The 23,605-nt window shown below is 38.7% G+C and overlaps 1 protein-coding gene across 3 annotated transcripts; it reads left to right on the forward strand.

Annotated features, from left to right (window-relative positions):
- Positions 1-1,793: 1,793 nt before the first annotated feature.
- On the forward strand, positions 1,794-17,034 carry LOC131927159 (GLIPR1-like protein 1). Of its 3 annotated transcripts, none has more exons than XM_059282880.1 (7): positions 1,794-1,913; positions 7,755-7,999; positions 12,614-12,770; positions 13,168-13,280; positions 13,623-13,735; positions 15,739-15,836; positions 16,378-17,034. In XM_059282880.1, exons 2-7 carry the CDS (start codon positions 7,763-7,765, stop codon positions 16,452-16,454), a joined length of 795 nt encoding a protein of 264 aa, XP_059138863.1. In that variant the 5' UTR covers positions 1,794-1,913; positions 7,755-7,762; the 3' UTR covers positions 16,455-17,034. The 3 variants fall into 3 exon arrangements, with proteins under 3 accessions (XP_059138863.1, XP_059138864.1, XP_059138865.1); XM_059282881.1 differs by lacking the exon at positions 1,794-1,913 and adding an exon at positions 7,196-7,228; XM_059282882.1 differs by lacking the exon at positions 1,794-1,913 and adding an exon at positions 7,274-7,293.
- Positions 17,035-23,605: the final 6,571 nt, after the last annotated feature.

The raw sequence follows: 23,605 nt of genomic DNA on the forward strand, positions 1-23,605 counted from the left end.
GCCATTGAGACCATTGACTCTGATTTCAGCTTGCTTTTCTTTTTACTTTCTCGTATATACGAAGTATAGAGAAAGTCTTGTAATCGTGCAAAAAAAAATCGCGATTTTTACAAATCTCCACTGATACGGAAAAACATAATTTTGCAATCTTGTCCGTATGTCTGTGTGTGTGTGTAAACACGATAACTTGAGTACCGTTACAGCTAAAATTGATGGAATTTTATATATAAGTATTTTATCAAAATCGTATCTCCTCCTCAACGAAGCAATATCGAGGACTAGTTCCAAAGCAAATATGTTAAGCAAGTTCCGAGGATGAACATAGGCCAAAAAAATTCCCGGAATTCCTTCCTGGATTTCCCGGAAAAGTCAAAAAACCTGGAAAAAAATCAGTTTTTGGCCCATGTCTCGGCAACCAGACCACTTAGCGACTTGAAACATTTACCAATGGATTCCTGCCATAATTTAGAACAATATTGCCAAAGAAAGTTTTCAAACATATCCTTTCGTTCGGTCACAAAAAATTAATCTCTTCTAATTTGTATTATTGGCTAAGATTACTAAGAATATACAAATATTTCTACCACCGTCATCCCTTCGCGTCTCACCACTAGAAGAAGCGAAGCGGTGAAGTTCCAAACCAAGCACACCGGCTCAGACAGTCGCTAGTGAGAGGTAACGTCTACTTGACGCATGTTAATTAAGGAAATTGCGCTTAAATTGTCACTAGACTTTTTATTAACTTGTTTGGATAGATAAATGAAAATTTTACATACAAGTAAAAGATATAAATTTTAATAATGAAATAACACACGGAACAACTACGTTTGTCTTCGTTCAGAAATACGCTATGATAAAATAAAACTGCTGTTACCAGATCAAACTAATCAAGTCTCAATGTTCATGTGCTGTTGATGGAACAGAACACATTCAACTGTAACTATTGGTAATGCTCAATCTATCAGTGAAATACAAACTGGGATGCACACCATGAGTCCAGGGACAATGGGCAGGGTTCAGGGCACTTTTATCTCAAGTCATGTGGAATGATTCGTTCTTTGTTGAAATAGAAGCATATCGAACAGGCAAGGTATGAACTATTGCATTCAAATTATAGCAAACCAAAATGGCTATCTGTTTGCTAATATTAAAACTGAAACAAAATAACCTGCTCACAGTTAGACATTGAGCCACTTAATTCAAGACTATCGTACCTCAAAAAACTGCCATATGTCCAGCAAACCACACAATCCCTTCAAATATTGAGATCTTACAAACAGATGAAGGCTGGTCATTTTATTTTAATAATTGTATTAAAGCACATTATTGTAAGCACATTATTTTTTAAGTGGCGGGTAGGTAGAGAGTTCTATAACAAATTACTTTACACACACTCACACACTCACGCACATACACGCACGAAGACACGCGCATACACATGCACACACACACGCATCCAGACACGCACGCACGCACACTCACGCACGTACACATAAACGCACACTCACACGCGAATGCGCGCACACACACAAAACGCATGCACACACATACATACACGCACACACACACATAAATGCACACGCACACACCCATGCACACCCACGCACGCACACACAAACGCACACGCATGCACACAAACATAAATGCACACACACACACATAATTGCACACACACACACCAGCCTAATGATGCACCGTCACTATGAATGTCTGCAGCTCCATGTGCAAGCGACATCAGGAGAAAAAAAAATCTACCCAGTTGTTATGACGTATGTCCTAATTACCGGTCGATGTGAGTACTTAAATAGATGTCAAGATAGAGCACACAAGCAGTCGCTAGTTGGTGAGTGAGCAGCAAACTACTAAACACAGGAGTCCCGCGGTACACTGACACCAGCGCTATAGACTACCGGGTAAGTCATTTATCTTATAAATACCTGCTTCAATAGACCGTCATAATTGTACCTGACAGCTCAATTACCTCACCTGACGGTAGCTTACAGTTAAGGAGTCTTTTTTTCACGTTTTTAAAACAATTTTTAAATTGCCCCTGCCCTCTTTAAGTACGTCACATTCCATTTATTACTTCATTCAAAGTTGGAATTCTTGTCTTCTCAAAACAGGGATTTCCTTAAAACTTATTAACTGAACCTGATCAACATTGAATAGGCCTCTAAAGATTAATTTTTATTGGAATTTTTTAAAAAAAAAGTATTTTAAAAATGCGACATACGGGCTAAATATTTTTAACATTACTTTTTAAAATGCGAAAAAGTGGCGTCACACTTTCCGACCCCCCCCCCCCCCACCATCCCCATTCTAACCTCCTCCTTCTCAATTCCGACTCACCCCACCACCCCCCCCCCACCCCCACCACCCCACCCCCACCACACCTCCTAGTAGTGACGTTTAGGGACGTCCCTCTAAACAAGTGTTTCTTCCAGACTTTTTTCTCCGGGGGACACTTGATATTTTAGGGGGTGGGGAAGAGATGCCGGGAAGAAACACTGCTCCAAACTCTTAACTCAAAGTTAAGCTTCTTGCCATTCTTCAATCAATCAAACATGGAAATGGATTGAATGAATGTATCTAGTTGTCGTTTAAGGACAATTTTTTTTAAAGTTTTAAATCTCATTTAGATATAATAAATATAATAAAATGGGACGGCGTGGTCGAAATGTAGAGCAATTTACTGCTAGCCCGAAAGTCTAGAGTTGGATCACGGTTCGGACTTGTGACTGAAAGACGTCACTGAGTTCAGCCCAGAGGCCTAGCGACCCTTCCCGGCGCCCGGGGACATATGCCCCCCCCCCCCCGCCCCCCGACCCCCTCGCTACGCTACTGGTCCAGCCAGCTCTTTTGGGTACCTGACTTACTTCGGGGAAAGTAAAGTCGGCTTAACACTTTAAATGCACTGACAATCTAATATATATAAAGTTCAATTCTGTATGTTTGTTTGTAAAATGTTTGTAAAATGTTTGTAATCGAGGATTACAAAGGTATATAACAAAAACGAAAAAAACGAAACTCGATGGATTCAAGTGTTAGATTATTAAAGCGCTCAGGGTCTAAATTTATGAGTTTAAAAATTACTATTGAAAGTCTTTAAAACAATTTTCATTTTATATACTTAGAATAATAATTTTCAATTATGAACATTACATAAAATTTAAAAAAAAAGAGTATCAACTTTTATGAAATTTCTAAAATTGTGTCTGAGATGTATTTGCATTTCGTCCTTTAGTTCTCATAACGTCCCTTGATTTGGAAAACACAGTTACTTCCCTTTAAAAAAAACCATTGAATCGGGGGAAGAAAGAATTTACTTTTTATTACTTTGTTTTGGTGTTAGGAAAAAAAATAATTACATAATTAGCGGGGATTGGTTAAGTGCAATGTCGTTGGTATTTTTAATACGGCCTTTTATTTATTCTATACACTGAACATACTGTTTACTAATTATTTTTTTTAAAATCAATAACATTTAATAAGACAGGTCATACAAATCCTATATGTTTATTTCTTTCCATTTACGGATAAGCTTGCAGTATTATAATTGTGTTCGCTAAATTGAAACAGGCGCGTCCTCCGGCGCCCCTGCACGGTTCAATTTGGCGCCCTTGGCTATCATGTGAGCGCTATGCTGCATAATTTCGTTTTAAACAGTGCGATAGACTATGGATAAGAAAGATTACTATAGTCTTTAAGTTAATCAAATCCGGGCGTCCTCCGGCACCCCGACAGGGTGCTATTTGGCGCCCCTGGCCTTCCCGTGTTCGCAATTGTACCTACGATTGCGTAAGTGAGTTCAAAATACTATGAATAAGTTGAATCAGGCGGTTACGCCGCACGTCGTCATGGTGCGATTAGGCGCCCCGGGCTAGACTGTGGACACTTTGCGTTTGTATTTTCGTTTGCTTTTTTCTTTGTGTTTGTGTTTTCTTTATGTTTGTGGTTGTGTTTGTGTTTTCGTTTTCGTTTTCGTTTGTGTTTGTATTTGTGTTTGTGTTATGTTTGCGTTGTTGTTGTTTTTTTTTTGGTGTGTTTTGGTTTCGTTTGGTTGTGGTTGGGTTTGTGTTTGCGTTTGGATTTGTTTTCGTTTGCTTTTTTGTTTGCGTTAGTGTTTGTGTTTTCTTAGTGTTTGTGGTTGGGTTTGTCTTTGCGTTTGTTTTTGTTTTTTCGTTTGTGTTTGTTTTGTGTTAGTGTTATGTTTGCGTTTTTTGTGTGTTTTGGTTGGTTGTGGTTAAGGTGGGCAATGCCGGGTTTATGCTGATTACTAAACACACAAGTTATGGTCTTTTACAGATAGGTTTTTCAGAGATGCCAGTGCAGGGCCTGACCGGGACGGCTAGTAAGAAAATAAAACAAACTTTTAAAAGTAAAAGCTTCAGTCGCTCATGATATTGCTTACATATTTTAGCGACCAAACTCTTACATATTTTAGCGACCAAACTCTTACATATTTTAACGACAAATTATATTATTAAAGGAAACAAATTAGTTTTATTTTCTTATTTTCAGTGCTTTTAAAAGCTTATTTAAAATAGTTTCATGTTTGTTTTATTTTCCACTTTTTAATAAGTCGTTCTATATTTTCCACTTTTTAGTAAGTCGTTCTATATTTTCCACTTTTTAGTAAGTCGTTCTATATTTTCCACTTTTTAGTAAGTCGTTCTATATTTTCCACTTTTTAGTACGTCGTTCTATATTTTCCATTTTTTAGTAAGTCGTTCTATATTTTCCACTTTTTAGTAAGTCGTTCTATATTTTCCACTTTTTAGTAAGTCGTTCTATATTTTCAACTTTTTAGTAAGTCGTTCTATATTTTCCACTTTTTAGTAAGTCGTTCTATATTTTCCACTTTTTAGTACGTCGTTCTATATTTTCCATTTTTACTTTCTCGTATATACGTAGTATAGAGAAAGTATTGTAATCGTGCAAAAAAAAAAATCGAGATTTTTACAAATCTCGACGTTTTACACCTCACTGATACGGAAAAACATAATTTTGCAATCTTGTCCGTATGTCTGTGTGTGTGTGTGTCTGTCCGTGTGTTTGTCTGTCCGTGTGTAAACACGATAACTTGAGTACCGTTACAGCTAGGTTGATGAAATTTCATATATAAGTATTTTATCAAAATCGTAGATCCGTATCAACTTTTGAGCGATTTCCGATAACCGGAAGTGGTACTTTTCCTACTTTGAATTTTTCAAAAGCCTATAACTTGAGTACTATTTCAGATAGATAAATGAAATTTCATACGTAAGTAAAAGATCTAATTCTCTACCTTCTATTAAATTTTGAGTCATTTCCGTTGACTGGAAGTAGTACTTTACGCTACTTCCGATTTCTCAAAAAACTAATGTAAATTTTAAAAGTAATAATAATATTGCGCACTATTATGCGCTTTTTTATTTCGCGTTCAATTGGTGTGCAATTAATTTGTCTACGAGATTTTATTCTATTTTTAAAACTTTAAGTATTTAAAATGGATTAAAAATCATGTCTATAGCCCGAGTTCCCATCCCCTGTTACTTTATATAAGAATATTCGAGAAAGTTTAGGGGAGATCACTCCCGGTTTATTTAGTAAGTCGTTCTATATTTTCCACTTTTTAGTAAGTCGTTCTATATTTTCCACTTTTTACTTTCTCGTATATACGTAGTATAGAGAAAGTATTGTAATCGTGCAAAAAAAAAAAATCGAGATTTTTACAAATCTCGACGTTTTACACCTCACTGATACGGAAAAACATAATTTTGCAATCTTGTCCGTATGTCTGTGTGTGTGTGTCTGTCTGTCCGTGTGTAAACACGATAACTTGAGTACCGTTACAGCTAGGTTGATGAAATTTCATATATAAGTATTTTATCAAAATCGTAGATCCGTATCAACTTTTGAGCGATTTCCGATAACCGGAAGTGGTACTTTTCCTACTTTGAATTTTTCAAAAGCCTATAACTTGAGTACTATTTCAGATAGATAAATGAAATTTCACATGTAAGTAAAAGATCTAATTTTCTACCTTCTGTTAAATTTTGAGTAATTTCCGTTGACTGGAAGTAGTAATTTACGCTACTTCCGATTTCTCAAAAAACTAATGTAAATTTTTAAAGTACTAATAATATTGCGCACTATTATACGCGTTTTTATTCGGCGTTTGCTTGGTGCGCAATGTTTTTTTTATGAGATTCTATTCTATTTTTAAAAGTTTAAGTATTTAAAATGGATTAAAAATCATAACTATATCCCCAGTTACCATCCCCTGTTGTTTTATATAAGAATATTCGAGAAAGTTTAGGGGAGATCACTACCGGTTTATTAGTACGTCGTTCTAAATAAGGTTGGCACCATTTAGGTCACGACTAAAAATATTTGCTTTGAAACCCGATCAGTGGCTTGCAGTCATTGAAAGACAACTATCGGTCCTTTTTAATCGTGGTCGACGCTCTGTCAAAAAGTGAGTGTGTCGTCAGCTGTTAAAGCGATCTCTAGTATTTTATCCTGTCTTCTCCACTTGTTTATTGAATTTAGTAATCTCTTGATTAAATTTTAATGAGCAAATTAGATTAAAAATTAGATTTTCTTGCTTTGTCAACGGAGACGAATTTAAATGGAACGTTTTCCCACCAACAGACATTGTGAACTAAATAAAAGTTTATAAATAGTCAACCATCTCAACCGATTTAATAGAACGGCGTTACAAAGCTTTGACTTTTAAATTAAATATTTAATTACTTGATTTTAGGGTGTCACGTGACTCCCCCCTCCCCCGCCTCAAAACATACACGTCACTCATACGATATGCATAAAGCTATGGTCTGCACCCCGCTGTACCATTCCTCTCCCCCAGTTCCCGCAGGCTGGCAAATATCATATCCATTTCACACGGCTACATTAATTTATTCCCAGCCTTGGGTGCTTGGGGTTAATGGTCGGGTTATATTTTTGTAAGGCTAACGTCGATACAATCATACTCAGCGCTGGGCAAAAAATGTAACCGCCGGCCAATTACCGAATCACGTTAATTGTTACATGAATAGAAATTGAGGGGTTTTTTTGTAAATTTTTTTTATTCTAAATGACGTTAGCGACGAGAAGTTGTTAATTAATGGCGGAATGATTGTGGCCTACACAAAGATCAAATTGTCTGCGGTCTATAAAACGGCAGTAGCTCTATGCCGCTGTTTCTATCTGCCTGTATCACAGTTCGGACTAAGGCGTTAAGGTTAATCTAGTGACAGGATCTTGCCGTGGGGTTGGTGTTGGGGTTAGGGTTAATTTTCAAGCGAGGTATATGGTAGGGATACTCCAAAGATTGAAAGTGTCCCCCGTAGATTTTATTTTGATATTTTCTTCCAGAATCTAACCGTAAATCTCCAACCTTTTATTATAAAATTAGTCCCCGTAGAAACTAGTAGATATCTATCTAAGGGAAAGAAGAATGTAACTTGTAAATATTATATATCATCACTTAATTACTTCCCTTTAATGTAGTCTTGTTTCTTTACAACCCTAATCAAATATTATTTATATAACTATAAATAAAAGCGTGGGCCGCTGTAGTGATATAAATAGTAGTGCATTAATATATTTAAAGAAAGTATTTTTTTTATATTTAAAGTAACCGCAGATTTATATTTAATAAAAATTGTATTATTTTCTTCTTTTTAGTGCATTTATAAAAGCTTGTAATCATAACAGTTTGTATGTATTTATTATTTTTAAATATTAAAAAAAAAATGTGTCTGAAGGCTAAAGAATGTCTACCCCACGGTACCTGACCCTGGCCATCACGGCGGCCATCTTGGTTCCAGCCACCTGTTTGTTAGTCTCCTACACCCGTGAGGACATCTTCAGACGGCCGGTACCAAACTTTGTCCGGACGGACATCGGCGACAGAACGACCTTCACCCCAGAGGAGAAGCAGCGGATCCTCCAAATCGTCAACTCGTACAGGAGTATAGTGGAGCCGCCTGCCTCAGGCATGCGCGAGTTGGCAAGTGTTGTAGTGTTCTTCTATAGCATCAGTCGTGTGTGGCAAGTGTTGTAGTGTTCTTCTATAGCATCAGTCGTGTCTGTGGCAAGTGTTGTAGTGTTCTTCTATAGCATCAGTTGTGTCTGTGGCAAGTGTTGTAGTGTTCTTCTATAGCATCAGTTGTGTCTGTGGCAAGTGTTGTAGTGTTCTTCTATAGCATCAGTCGTGTCTGTGGCAAGTGTTGTAGTGTTCTTCTATAGCATCAGTCGTGTCTGTGGCAAGTGTTGTAGTGTTCTTCTATAGCATCATTCGTGTCTGTGGCAAGTGTTGTAGTGTTCTTCTATAGCATCAGTCGTGTCTGTGGCAAGTGTTGTAGTGTTCTTCTATAGCATCAGTCGTGTCTGTGGCAAGTGTTGTAGTGTTCTTCTATAGCATCAGTCGTGTCTGTGGCAAGTGTTGTAGTGTTCTTCTATAGCATCAGTCGTGTCTGTGGCAAGTGTTGTAGTGTTCTTCTATAGCATCAGTCGTGGCTGTGGCAAGTGTTGTAGTGTTCTTCTATAGCATCAGTCGTGTCTGTGGCAAGTGTTGTAGTGTTCTTCTATAGCATCAGTCGTGTCTGTGGCAAGTGTTGTAGTGTTCTTCTATAGCATCAGTCGTGTCTGTGGCAAGTGTTGTAGTGTTCTTCTATAGCATCAGTCGTGTCTGTGGCAAGTGTTGTAGTGTTCTTCTATAGCATCAGTCGTGTCTGTGGCAAGTGTTGTAGTGTTCTTCTATAGCATCAGTCGTGTCTGTGGCAAGTGTTGTAGTGTTCTTCTATAGCATCATTCGTGTCTGTGGCAAGTGTTGTAGTGTTCTTCTATAGCATCAGTCGTGTCTGTGGCAAGTGTTGTAGTGTTCTTCTATAGCATCAGTCGTGTCTGTGGCAAGTGTTGTAGTGTTCTTCTATAGCATCATTCGTGTCTGTGGCAAGTGTTGTAGTGTTCTTCTATAGCATCAGTCGTGTCTGTGGCAAGTGTTGTAGTGTTCTTCTATAGCATCAGTCGTGTCTGTGGCAAGTGTTGTAGTGTTCTGCTATAGCATCAGTCGTGTGTAAGGCAAGTGTTGTAGTGTTCTTCTATAGCATCAGTCGTGTCTGTGGCAAGTGTTGTAGTGTTCTTCTATAGCATCAGTCGTGTCTGTGGCAAGTGTTGTAGTGTTCTTCTATAGCATCAGTCGTGTCTGTGGCAAGTGTTGTAGTGTTCTTCTATAGCATCAGTCGTGTCTGTGGCAAGTGTTGTAGTGTTCTTCTATAGCATCAATCGTGTCTGTGGCAAGTGTTGTAGTGTTCTTCTATAGCATCAGTTGTGTCTGTGGCAAGTGTTGTAGTGTTCTTCTATAGCATCAGTCGTGTCTGTGGCAAGTGTTGTAGTGTTCTTCTATAGCATCAGTCGTGTCTGTGGCAAGTGTTGTAGTGTTCTTCTATAGCATCAGTCGTGTCTGTGGCAAGTGTTGTAGTGTTCTTCTATAGCATCAGTCGTGTCTGTGGCAAGTGTTGTAGTGTTCTTCTATAGCATCAGTCGTGTCTGTGGCAAGTGTTGTAGTGTTCTTCTATAGCATCAGTCGTGTCTGTGGCAAGTGTTGTAGTGTTCTTCTATAGCATCAGTCGTGTCTGTGGCAAGTGTTGTAGTGTTCTTCTATAGCATCAGTCGTGGCTGTGGCAAGTGTTGTAGTGTTCTTCTATAGCATCAGTCGTGTCTGTGGCAAGTGTTGTAGTGTTCTTCTATAGCATCAGTCGTGTCTGTGGCAAGTGTTGTAGTGTTCTTCTATAGCATCAGTCGTGGCTGTGGCAAGTGTTGTAGTGTTCTTCTATAGCATCAGTCGTGTATGTGGCAAGTGTTGTAGTGTTCTTCTATAGCATCAGTCGTGTATGTGGCAAGTGTTGTAGTGTTCTTCTATAGCATCAGTCGTGTCTGTGGCAAGTGTTGTAGTGTTCTTCTATAGCATCAGTCGTGTCTGTGGCAAGTGTTGTAGTGTTCTTCTATAGCATCAGTCGTGTCTGTAGCGAGTGTTGTAGTGTTCTTCTATAGCATCAGTCGTGTCTGTGGCAAGTGTTGTAGTGTTCTTCTATAGCATCAGTCGTGTCTGTGGCAAGTGTTGTAGTGTTCTTCTATAGCATCAGTCGTGGCTGTGGCAAGTGTTGTAGTGTTCTTCTATAGCATCAGTCGTGTCTGTGGCAAGTGTTGTAGTGTTCTTCTATAGCATCAGTCGTGTCTGTGGCAAGTGTTGTAGTGTTCTTCTATAGCATCAGTCGTGTCTGTGGCAAGTGTTGTAGTGTTCTTCTATAGCATCATTCGTGTCTGTGGCAAGTGTTGTAGTGTTCTTCTATAGCATCAGTCGTGTCTGTGGCAAGTGTTGTAGTGTTCTTCTATAGCATCAGTCGTGTCTGTGGCAAGTGTTGTAGTGTTCTTCTATAGCATCATTCGTGTCTGTGGCAAGTGTTGTAGTGTTCTTCTATAGCATCAGTCGTGTCTGTGGCAAGTGTTGTAGTGTTCTTCTATAGCATCAGTCGTGTCTGTGGCAAGTGTTGTAGTGTTCTGCTATAGCATCAGTCGTGTGTAAGGCAAGTGTTGTAGTGTTCTTCTATAGCATCAGTCGTGTCTGTGGCAAGTGTTGTAGTGTTCTTCTATAGCATCAGTCGTGTCTGTGGCAAGTGTTGTAGTGTTCTTCTATAGCATCAGTCGTGTCTGTGGCAAGTGTTGTAGTGTTCTTCTATAGCATCAGTCGTGTCTGTGGCAAGTGTTGTAGTGTTCTTCTATAGCATCAATCGTGTCTGTGGCAAGTGTTGTAGTGTTCTTCTATAGCATCAGTTGTGTCTGTGGCAAGTGTTGTAGTGTTCTTCTATAGCATCAGTCGTGTCTGTGGCAAGTGTTGTAGTGTTCTTCTATAGCATCAGTCGTGTCTGTGGCAAGTGTTGTAGTGTTCTTCTATAGCATCAGTCGTGTCTGTGGCAAGTGTTGTAGTGTTCTTCTATAGCATCAGTCGTGTCTGTGGCAAGTGTTGTAGTGTTCTTCTATAGCATCAGTCGTGTCTGTGGCAAGTGTTGTAGTGTTCTTCTATAGCATCAGTCGTGTCTGTGGCAAGTGTTGTAGTGTTCTTCTATAGCATCAGTCGTGTCTGTGGCAAGTGTTGTAGTGTTCTTCTATAGCATCAGTCGTGTCTGTGGCAAGTGTTGTAGTGTTCTTCTATAGCATCAGTCGTGTCTGTGGCAAGTGTTGTAGTGTTCTTCTATAGCATCAGTCGTGTATGTGGCAAGTGTTGTAGTGTTCTTCTATAGCATCAGTCGTGTATGTGGCAAGTGTTGTAGTGTTCTTCTATAGCATCAGTCGTGTCTGTGGCAAGTGTTGTAGTGTTCTTCTATAGCATCAGTTGTGTCTGTGGCAAGTGTTGTAGTGTTCTTCTATAGCATCAGTCGTGTCTGTGGCAAGTGTTGTAGTGTTCTTCTATAGCATCAGTCGTGTCTGTGGCAAGTGTTGTAGTGTTCTTCTATAGCATCAGTCGTGTCTGTGGCAAGTGTTGTAGTGTTCTTCTATAGCATCAGTCGTGTCTGTGGCAAGTGTTGTAGTGTTCTTCTATAGCATCAGTCGTGTCTGTGGCAAGTGTTGTAGTGTTCTTCTATAGCATCAGTCGTGTCTGTGGCAAGTGTTGTAGTGTTCTGCTATAGCATCAGTCGTGTGTAAGGCAAGTGTTGTAGTGTTCTTCTATAGCATCAGTCGTGTCTGTGGCAAGTGTTGTAGTGTTCTTCTATAGCATCAGTCGTGTGTGTGGCAAGTGTTGTAGTGTTCTTCTATAGCATCAGTCGTGGCTGTGGCAAGTGTTGTAGTGGTTTGGTTAGCATTGTTTATAGCGTCAGTCGTTTGTGTGTTTATTTTGTTTTTGTTGACATGTTTTATATCATCAGATTATAATAAGGTTCCGATTTGGTACCTGACGTGGCAAGTGAAGTAGAGTTCACCTGTTCATGTAACCTCAGTATTTTTAGGGATAGTTTGGTAATAGTATGTCCTGAGTCAGTATGTGTGGTTTTTGCTTAGGATTTAGCTGTGGTTTTAGCTGTGGTTTTAGCTATGGTTTAGCTCTAGTTTAAGCTTTGACATACGTTTATTTATTCTCATATTTCTAGCTGTGACTTAAGTTTATAATTCCCATGTTTGCAGTTGTGGTTTAAGTTTTTAATTCCCATGTTTGCAGCTGTAATTTAAGTTTATAATTCCCATGTTTTCAGCTGTGGTTTAAGTTTATAATTCCCATGTTTGCAGCCGTGGTTTAAGTTTATAATTCCCATGTTTGCAGCCGTGGTTTAAGTTTATAATTCCCATGTTTGTAGCTGTGGTTTAAGCTTTTAATTCCCATGTTTTCGGCTGTGGTTTAAGTTTATAATTCCCATGTTTGTAGCTGTGGTTTAAGCTTTTAATTCCCATGTTTTCGGCTGTGGTTTAAGTTTATAATTCCCATGTTTGTAGCTATGGTTTAAGCTTTTAATTCCCATGTTTTCGGCTGTGGTTTAAGTTTATAATTCCCATGTTTGCAGCTGTGGTTTAAGTTTATAATTCCCATGTTTTCAGCTGTGGTTTAAGTTTATAATTCCCATGTTTTCAGATGTGGGACGAAGACCTGGAGGAGTTCGCCAAAGACTGGACCCAGAAATGTATTGGCACCCACAGTCACAGGAACATGACCAAAAAGTGGATGAAAAAAAAACCTCACACCTGGAAGGTGTGGGACTACATGGGGGAGGCACTCTACTACAATCATGGTGGGTAAAGTCCCGGGGGTGGGGGAGGCACTCTACTCCAATCATGGTGGGTGGAGTCCCGGGGGTGGGGGAGGCACTCTACTACAATCATGGTGGGTAAAGTCCCGGGGGTGGGGGAGGCACTCTACTACAATCATGGTGGGTAAAGTCCCGGGGGTGGGGGGGGCGACCTACTACAATCATGGTGGTTGGAATAGATTGTTAGACCTGCCATAGTTGCTTGATAGATTGGTAAACAAACGATAGCTGCTTGATAGATTGGTAGACCTACCATACTCCGGAGAGTAAACAGACCAACAACTATGTTTTGAATTGTATGAGGAAGGAATGTATTAGGTGCTGGTTTATGAAAAAAACATTAGAAATAAAAATAGTTTTCCTTTTGTTTTGAATGTAGGTTCTAAATATAGCATCGAGGAAGCCTTTTGGATGTTTTGGAATGAAGGCAAAGATTACGACATCAACGAGCCAAAATGTACACATAAATATACATGTGGTCACTATCAAGTGGTGAGTAGCTTATAACGGTTGTAGTGGTCAGAGTAAGATACATGGGCCTACTTCAGAATGTAAGGATCATGTAAGGTGATTGACCAGGTTAGGTGTAAGGTGTAATGACCTGAATGTGTGTTAGAATAATATTTAAGTTGCGATGCTACTATGATAGTTCATGCAATCATGCTTAAAATTAATAAAACAGAGCATGCAATCTTAATTGATGCTTACTTATATAGATTATCAAACATGATTAGTGTTACAGTTAGACAATGCAATCATGATTGTTATTGCTGAGATAGATCACTCAATCATTATTGATATTGCTGCGATTGACCATACAATCATGATTGACAGATAACGACAGCCAAGGCCCACAGGGTGGGGTGTGCCCTCAACAAATGCCAACACTTCAGCAAAAGCACGTACCCAACCCCCGCCATCTTTATAGCCTGCTTGTTTGATGCCCGGTAAGTCGAGAACTCTGCTCCAAGAATTTAACCAGCAATTTCATTCAAAGATTACATCATTATGATACCATGCCGTGTCGTGATGTTGTGTCGTGATGTCGTGTTGTGTCGTGATGTAGTGTCGTGATGTCGTGTCGTGTCGTGATGTCGTGTCGTGTCGTGATGTCGTGTCGTGTCGTGATGTCGTGTTTTGATGTCGTGTCGTGATGTCGTTTCGTGATGTCGTGTCGTGATGTCGTGTCGTGTCGTGATGTCGTGTCGTGATGTCGTGTCGTGATGTCGTGTCGTGACTTGGTAATATCTTCATGTCTTCACATAGTATAGACTAGCTGCATACCTGTGCTCTGCCAAGGTAAATCTTTTTTAAATGTACCAACTTGGGAACAGAACAAAACTAAACACAATACAAACGAACGCAAAAAAAAAAAAAAAACTCATACGAAAAAACAAACACAACACTGATAACATAAACACAATTTAAATGCAAAGGCATATTGCTCACAGTCTAGCCCGTAGCGCCAAATCGCGCCCCTTTCTGAGCGCTGGCGGACGCGTCTTACTCATTGAATGACTATAAAACAGAGGCGTAGCGAACCTTCCCGGGGACAAACTTTCGATTTGCAACCCCCTCCCCTCAAACTCTCAATTTCCACCCCACCCCCTCAAACTTCGATTTGCAGACTGTCGAATTGCACCCCCGCCCTCAAAATTTTGATAGGGAATCCCCCCTTCAAACTTTCGATTTTCACCCCCCCCCCACCCCCAACCTTTCTTTTCCCTCCCCCCCCCCTTCCGCAAATTTAAAAAAAAATTTCCATCTTGGCGCCCGGGGACATATGTTCCCCCTCCCCCCTCGCTACGCCTCTGCTACAAAACCCCTAGCTTGTCCGCAAACCGAAAGATAGAATAATAATTAGTAAAGAGTACGTTAAGTGTTTAAAATAAATAAAAGCCAGTATTTAGAATATCCGTGTTTTACCGACCAAATTGCACTTTATAAATTCAAGCATTTTTTCAGTACTTTTAAAAATTTACAATAATTTTTTATGACTAAAACCATTGCTCACCAAATGAACGTGATGACTTTATATAATGATGGGGGAATAGTTGATTAAAAATTATAATTAGTAAAATTGTACGTTCAGTGAATAAATAAGTAAAAGCTAGCATTTTACCAATCAATGCTAATGATAATATTCCAACAATAATGTACTCTTACACGTCTACATAATTTGCATTCACATTTTGCTAATTATATTATTACAATAGTTAGTCCGTCTTGGAGATTTTGCATTCACATTTTTTAACAAGAGTTGAATTTATTTTAAAATTACCTCCCTTGGCAAAATTACTAAACAGTTTAATTAGATTTTTCTACCCTACTGTTATTATGTTATTTAAATGTATCCACTTTTTCTAGGAATATAAACAAAAATGATATTTGACATTGATCATTTTAATATGTTTAGCAATGTGCGTGTATTTACTATTTTCTTTACGTTATGCAAAAGAGTAAAAGCAGTGGCAACTATAAAATAAATTTATGTCGTTATATAAACAAACCCAACTTTATTACACACTGCGATGCACTGAAAAGCACTTCAAGGTGCGATATTTACTTTTATGGTTCCAAAATCTATAGCGATGACGGAAGGAAGGACTGACACACACTACTTGGCCGCTTATATTATAGATGCTGTCAAGTTGTCAAAATAATTGACCAGTTTAAAAATTTGTTTCATAGTCAAACCAAAGTCGTAAATTATTGATTACAATAAGTATAAATAAAAAAGACACTAAGAGTGTATTACATTTTCCCCTGATATTATCTTGGGCAACAAGTCCCAAAATTTACTGAAAAGATGCGATGCTTTTATTGTACTTAAGTAGCTCGACAAACCTATGTAGCCTAATACCGGACAAGATATTTTTGTCAGCTTGAAATAGTCTTTGTATTAACGCGTACGTACTAGAGAGCTAACACGTCATTGTCCCCTCCACAGATACTTTGAGGATGCGCGGCCGTACGAGGTGGGAGAGAGATGCTCAGCGTGTGGAGGTTCCGGGTACAGCTTCCAGTACTGCAGGCACGGTCTATGCAGTGAGTACAATTAGCACTTCCGGTTTGTTGCACGAGATTTGTGCCAAGTACAGTCTTTGTTTTATTTTTGTAGCAAGACGTGGGTCAGTAGAGTATGTGATTGTGTGGTAGTATGTGGTAGTATGTGGTAGTGTGTGGTAGTGTGTGGTAGTGTGTGGTAGTGTGTGGTAGTATGTGATAGTGTGTGATAGTTTGTGGTAGTGTGTGATAGTATGTGGTAGTGTGGTAGTGTTTAGTAAAATGTGGTAGTATGTGGTAGTGTGTGGTACAATGTGGTAGTGTGTGGTCGTGTTTGGTTGTGTGTGGTAGTGTGTGGTAGTGTGTGGTAGTGTGTTATATTTCTATAGCTGTATCTGTACAGCCACTGGGTATATAGTAGCAAGGTCACTGTAGAACATCTAATCATCGTTGGATATAGTTATCATTAGATGCCCCATCGCCACTCTTGTAAATATAATCTGTAATAAGTAGAAGCTAAAATAGAAGTTATATGTGTTGAAATTGGCTTTTCAGTAAAATGTGTTTGTGTCTCATCTTTTAGTCTCGCCTAATATGAGGAAATACAACACTGGATACGACGGAAGCACAGACAGCGTGGGCGTCACTGGGCTTCAGTAGATGGTCACACCATGTGGGCGTCAGTGGGCTTCAGTAGATGGTCACATTATGTGGGCGTCACTGGGCTTCAGTAGATGGTCACACAACGTGGGCGTCACTGGGCTGCAGTAGATGGTCACTATGTGGGCGTCACTGGGCTTCTGTAGATGGTCACATTATGTAGGCGTCACTGGGCTTCAGTTGATGGTCACACAATGTGGGCGTCACTGGGCTTCAGTAGATGGTCACATTATGTGGGCGTCACTGGGCTTCAGTAGATGGTCACACAATGTGGGCGTCACTGGCCTGTAGTTGATGGTCACATTATGTGGGCGTCACTGGGCTTCAGTAGATGGTCACATTATGTGGGCGTCACTGGGCTTCTGTAGATGGTCAACAACACAAGCCGCCAGCTATTGAAAGAATGACATCATTCGTATCAAGTTTCTGTTAAACTTTCTCTAACAATATTTATGTGTTCACTATTCGTAATTTATTTGATTTACATACACGATGGTCATATAATCATTTCGTGGCAATTTAAAAAAAAATTCTTTCAATATCTACAAACTGTTCTTGTTACAATAAACATCACATCGTAGACTTCACGTCTTGTCCAGTTTGTTTAGGGGTGTCAGCGTCATTTCGTGGGAGGTCAGATGGGTCTGCGGGGAGGTGGGGGGGGGGGGGGGTTGAGGGTGGTGCACGTGCTTCGTACATACTTCTGTGTTGATACAACTATTGTACCCCTAGAAAAAGATAGACTCATTGCACTAGGCCGACATCTTAAAAACCGACATGAATAAAAATCCGACACGGATAAAAATTTCATAAAAACGTTTTAATAACAAGCTTTTATGTTTCGTCAAAACAAAATGGCTGGAATCTTGTCTTCAGATCACCTATTCTTTATGCTTTGCTATCATGGAGAGTCAGTTTTATTCTCAACGACTCTGTCGACTGAGAAACCACCAAAGGGTTTTATTCTTATCGACACAATTGGATAGAGGCTCAACGATTTTGTCGCTGAGATTATCTATATCTATATTCTATCTATTACATGTTTGATTTTTTTTGTCCATTTGGTTACAGGAGAGAATCTGCACTAGAGCTGTAAAATAGTAATTATTTTAGTATCTATATATATAATTCTCTTCTGGGAGACACTAGAAAACAAGCTGTAAGCGCGCTCCCTACCACCCCACCCCTACATGGTCTGGTGAGCTGTGGTTCACGCTAAATGTTTACATTCGTAGCCGGGTTTAGTGACGGCTATAAGGGGCAGATAATTTAGTTTGAAACGATTTTAAACTATGGGGAGGTAACTAAGAGGAGGCTGCTTTCACGGGGGGGGGGTGTAGGGTAGGGGTTGGGGGAAAGGAGAGTGTGGGTAGGGGTTGGGGGAAAGAAGGGTGGGGGTAGTATCGTTCTTAACGATCTAGTGTTTTAAAGCAAATATTTTCATTGGCAGCATTGGTACTGTCGAATTCACAAATTATGAATTACTGAAACGTAGAAAATAAAAACAAGTTAATTAAAAAGTCTAGTGACATTTAGGCGCAATTTCCTTATGTTATCTAAAAATAGCTCTGTCATAGCGTAAATCAAGAGCAGGGTTAGTAAAACCATTGGTTAGTTATTAAAACGTTTTTTATTAAAAAAAATTTTCAGTATTTTACATGTTTTATTTACAATAGAGTTACATGACTAAAAACCATTGCGCGCCTACTGAACGTGATGGCGCAGCCATTGAACGTGATGGCGCAGCTATTGAACGTGATGACGCGTGTGGTGTGGTTGGATAAATATGCCTACTAATTCGGTTCAAATTTTAATTAATTAAAAAAAAAGTTGTGACCGAACGAAAGGATATTTTTGAAAACTTTCTTCGGCAATATTGTTCAAAATTATGGCTGGAATCGATTGGTACATGTTTCAAGTCGCTAAGTAATCTGGTTGCCGAGATATGAGTCAAAAACTGCTTTTTTTCGAGGTTGTTTGGCTTTTCCGGGAAATCCATGAAAGAAACCCGGAATTTTTATGGCCTATGTTCATCTTCGTAACTTGCTTAACATAATTGCTTTTGGAACTAGTCATCGATATTGCTTCGTTGAGGAGGAGATACGACTTAAAGCTGCGGACACACATCCATCCATCCATCCATCCATTCATTCATACATCCAGAAATGACGGGTTAATAAACGCAATTCTCCAGAATGGAAATTGCGCTAAAAACTAAATAGCAGCATATGATATGCCGCGGGTCGGCTCGTACAATAAATTTCTCTAGACATCTAGATCTAGAATCTAAATATCGGCTGTCGAAGGGAGCTATGTATAGATCTAGAATCTAGGTAAACCCAAAATTAATTTTTAAAATTAAAAAGACTTTTAAAATCAGAATACATTATTGAGATTCTTTATTAAACTATTTTAGTCCTTAAATATTTGATATAGACATAAATCTTTGCGTTTTAGATTCACGGATCATCTAATTCAAGAATGCAAGTGATTTATCTATCTAGATCTAGACTAGATCTATGTCCCAAGCGACACCCGTACCGACAACACAAAGACCCACACCGCTCCTACACATAGACCAACGCAACCTACATACAAAAACCACAACATCCCTGATGGCCCCCACACATAGACCCCCACACAAAGACCCCACTCACCAACTCCTTCATCCCAACAGCTCTAGGAAACACCATACTCATGTAGGCGTTACTGATCTGTAGGTTCAAATTCTTCTCCTGCTCAGTGAAGCATGTCTTTTTGATGCTGGAGCCCCAGGTGTAGTTGCCCCTCAGTGTAAATAAATCGTCACGTGACCAGTAGAGAGTGCCATCTGACGCCGGTAACTGGACCAAGGTCAGGGACGTCACCGACAACAGGAAGTGGACGACGAACTTCTTGCGATAAATCTTCATATTCATCATTCGTTTTGTTAAAGCTGTCATTTAAATAAATACAATGTTAAATGTTAAAGATGATTCAAATTGAAATGAGTACAACTGTGATACATGATAGATCTGAAGCGAGGCACGCTTTTGTTTCGTAGCTACTTACACAAATTTGTTTGGTGCAAACTGAAGTTAGTTTCTGGAAAAAAAAATTTTTAGCGCAATTTCCATTCTGGAGAATTGCGTTTATTAACTCGTCATTTCTGGGAATGGATGGATGGATTAATGGATGGATGGATGTGTGTCCGCAGCTTTAAGTCGTATCTCCTCCTCAACGAAGCAATATCGAGGACTAGTTCCAAAGCAATTTTGTTAAGCAAGTTACGAGGATAAACATAGGCCATAAAAATTCCGAGTTTCTATCATGGATTTCCCGGAAAAGTCAAAAAACCTCGAAAAAATGCCGTTTTTGGCCCATATATCGGCAACCAGACCACTTTGCGACTTGAAATATGTACCACTTGATTCCTGCCATAATTTAGAACAATATTGCAGAAGAAAGTTTTCAAAAATATCCTTTCGTTCGGTCACAAAAAATTTTTTGAATTAATTAAAATTTGGACCGAATTAGTAGGCATTTTATTCAACCACACCACACGCGTCATCACGTTCAATAGCTGCGCCATCACGTTCAATGGCTGCGACATCACGTTCGGTAGCTAGGCGCGCAATGGTTTTTATTCATGTTATTCTATTGTAAATAAAACATGTAAAATACCGAAAAAAATTTAATAAAAACGTTTTAATAACTAACCAATGGTTTTACTAACCCTGCTCTTGATTTACGCTACGACAAAGCTATTTTTAGATAACATAAGGAAATTGCGCTAAAATTGTCACTTGACTTTTTTAATTACTTGTTTGAGTGTTGGCTTCGTATTATCTGCATGTAGGATGTTGCTGTCTGGATGTGTGATGTTGCTGTCTGGATGTAGGATGTTGCTGTCTGGGTGTAAGATGTTGCTGTCTCGATGTAGGATGTTGCTGTCTGGATGTAGGATGTTGCTGTCTGTGTGTATGATGTTGCTGTCTGGGTGTAGGATGTTGCTGTCTGAATGTAGGATGTTGCTGATGTAAAGAAGTTACATTTAAATCTGCATGCCTAGTTCTCGTGCTTCAAACGCAATTGAGCTCTCGAGTTACCGTCTCTACTGAAGTCTCAGGTTATCAACGCAGGAATCAAGAGATTCAAATGGCTTTAAAACATGCCCATCTAAACATGAAAGGCGTGCATAATGCCTTGATGAGGTGCGGGCTTATTTCTCTGATCAAGGCGGGACAAGTTCGCACCTGCTCCATCCCCACACAATAATTACAGACAGGTCAAGATGACCTATCGAATTCATGAGGCCAGGATGAATTAGTGACTTTAGAACTTGATCAATTCAATGGTGTTTGAATTAGTGACTTTAGAACTGAATCAATTCAATGGTGTTTGAATTAGTGACTTAAGAACTGAATCAATTCAATGGTGTTTGAATTAGTGACTTTAGAACTGAATCAATTCAATGGTGTTTGAATTAGTGAATTTAGAACTTGATCAATTCAATGGTGTTTGAATTAGTGACTTTAGAACTGAATCAATTCAATGGTGTTTGAATTAGTGAATTTAGAACTTGATCAATTCAATGGTATTTGAATTAGTGACTTTAGAATTTGATCAATTCAATGGTATTTAAATTAGAGACGTACACGTTTACTTTACTTCCACTAACACGCTGGTAGCTGAGATAAAAAGATATTTTAGCATGCCTCAGTTCCAGACATGTTACAATTTATTCTGTACTGTTCTAACTATAACATAACTACTGACACATGTTTACAGCTTTATTCCGTACTGCTGCAACTACAACATAACTAATTACCCAAGTTTATAGCTTTATTCTGTACTGCTGTAAATACAACATAACTAATTATACAAGTTTACAGCTTTATTCTGTACTGCTGTAACTACAACATAACTAATTATACAAGTTTACAGCTTTATTCTGTACTGCTGTAAATACAACATAACTAATGACACAAGTTTATAGCTTTATTCTGTACTGCTGTAACTATAACAGAACTAATGACACAAGTTTATAGCCAGTAAAAATGTTTGTTGCATATAGACAGAAGCATTTATTTCGCGCGACTGCTAGCCTGAATGTCTTGAGTTCGGGTCAGAGACTCCAGGGAAGGAAGTCCTGAGTCCACTCAGTTGTGGTAACTTACCAAACTATGAAACTGACAACAACTGTCAAAACGATTGACAGCTACAGTATTCCAGATAATCTATAACCTCCAATCAATATTTCAGATAACCTTTAACCCCCAATCGATATTCCAGATAATCTTTAACCCCCAATCGATATTCCAGATAATCTATAACTTCAAATAAATAGTTCAGATAATCTGTAACATCCAGTCAATATTTCAGATAATGTTTAACCTCCAATAGTCGTTATAATTGTCCCCCTTACACTGTTAAAAAATGTGTTAACCATTCGCTGGTTTGCATCATAAACAGAATATTGTGTGTAGTTTAGGTCTGTTTCCGGTAAAACATTCAAATGACATTCACACACCTCTGTATATACACCCAGATGACATATCAGTTTAACTGTACAAGTACAATTTTGTCTTTTAATTGAGTGGTTACAATGGGTATACGTGACAGCATATTATCTGCTGACGTACTTTATCTGCTTACATATTTTATCTGCTTGTTTAAACTAATAGATGATAAATTGTTTTAAAAAGCATTTATAAATCATTCAATAGACAAAATCCCTAGTACACATTGTCGAGATGTACACATTAAAAGTTAACAACGTTAACACATGTGTTCTGGTTAGGTTTAGTTGTGTTACTGTGTCTACACATCAGCCACTAACGTTAACACATGTGTTCTGGTTAGGTTTAGTTGTGTTACTGTGTCTACACATCAGCTACTAACGTTAACATATGTGTTCTGGTGATGGTTAGGTTTACTGTTGTTATTTACACCGCCGTGCATGACTTTTGTTGGTCTGGTGCCCGACGTTTGCCTGTAAAAGTTTTGTTGAAAAAATTAGCAAAGTGAAAATTAAAAAAAAAATAGTTTTGATAGAAAGATGTCAGTGCACACTTACAGAGGAAGCGACGGTTGGAAGGACCGACGTGTCCTGCCGGATGTCCTGCCGGATGTCCTACAGTGCCATTTTTTAAAAATAACTATAAAGAAAAGCGCGAGTCTCTTCCTAAATATTAGTAAAGGTATCCAATAGACACTTAAGTGAACCACGCTAATTTATTTTCTACTTTTTAGTGCATTATCACACAAAAGTTTGTTATGAAAACGTTTTTTATGACATTTTTAAATGATTGAACGTCCTGATTGATTCAGCTGCTGCCGCGTGTTTTGATGAGATATATTTTCTGATCCTCTGTTCATCCCCCAACCTAGAGGACAAGGATATTCGAGCCTGGGACTTATGGGATTAGTAAACATGCGCTTAACTACCCGACCACGTATATGTTTATTTATGCGTACAAGTATGTATGTATATGTGGGCAGCCTATTGATTTATTATTTACATTAATATGTTGTTTGAAACATTTTTCTGTGAAGTATGCACTAAGCTACCCTTATATGTATTAGCAGTAAGACAGGGATTCTCTCCTGGATTAATTACAGTAATTAAAATAGAGGCCTAATCTTAAAAGCCGTAGTAATGTGAGTACTTGAGACATGTAACAAGATCGCGGGAGTTGATATAATAGTTTTCAACCAACCAGATGTAAATACACTGCTAAAGAAATTCTAGTGTAACAGAATTTCGCTGAGACGTATAATCCCATCGGACACTTAAAAATTGGAGGATTCTAGCGAATATCAAGCAACAGCCCACGAATGTTACCGTTTATTTAGGATCAAGTTACAGAAATTAATAAATCTGATTTTAAAATTAGGGAACAGTGACGTTAATATGGATTTTGAAATCCGTATGTTAAATTGACATCGATATAGGCCTACTCACCTATAAAACTAACACCAAACATGTAATTAGTATGCTAAATGCATGTTTAAACGATGTGCTCAGGTTTAATTTTTAAACACAACAGCTGAGCTTATCATTAAATCATGGTGTGGTTAATTTTAAACATCGTACCACTGTACTAAGCGACTAATAAAGAAAACAGATAGGCCCCTAGTTCCGAGGAGAGTCAATTTATGTATGTTTT

This window comes from Physella acuta, unplaced genomic scaffold, assembly GCF_028476545.2.
Source record: "Physella acuta isolate Inbredline_101_S28 unplaced genomic scaffold, ASM2847654v3 ptg001377l, whole genome shotgun sequence".
Lineage (NCBI taxonomy): Eukaryota > Metazoa > Mollusca > Gastropoda > Physidae > Physella > Physella acuta.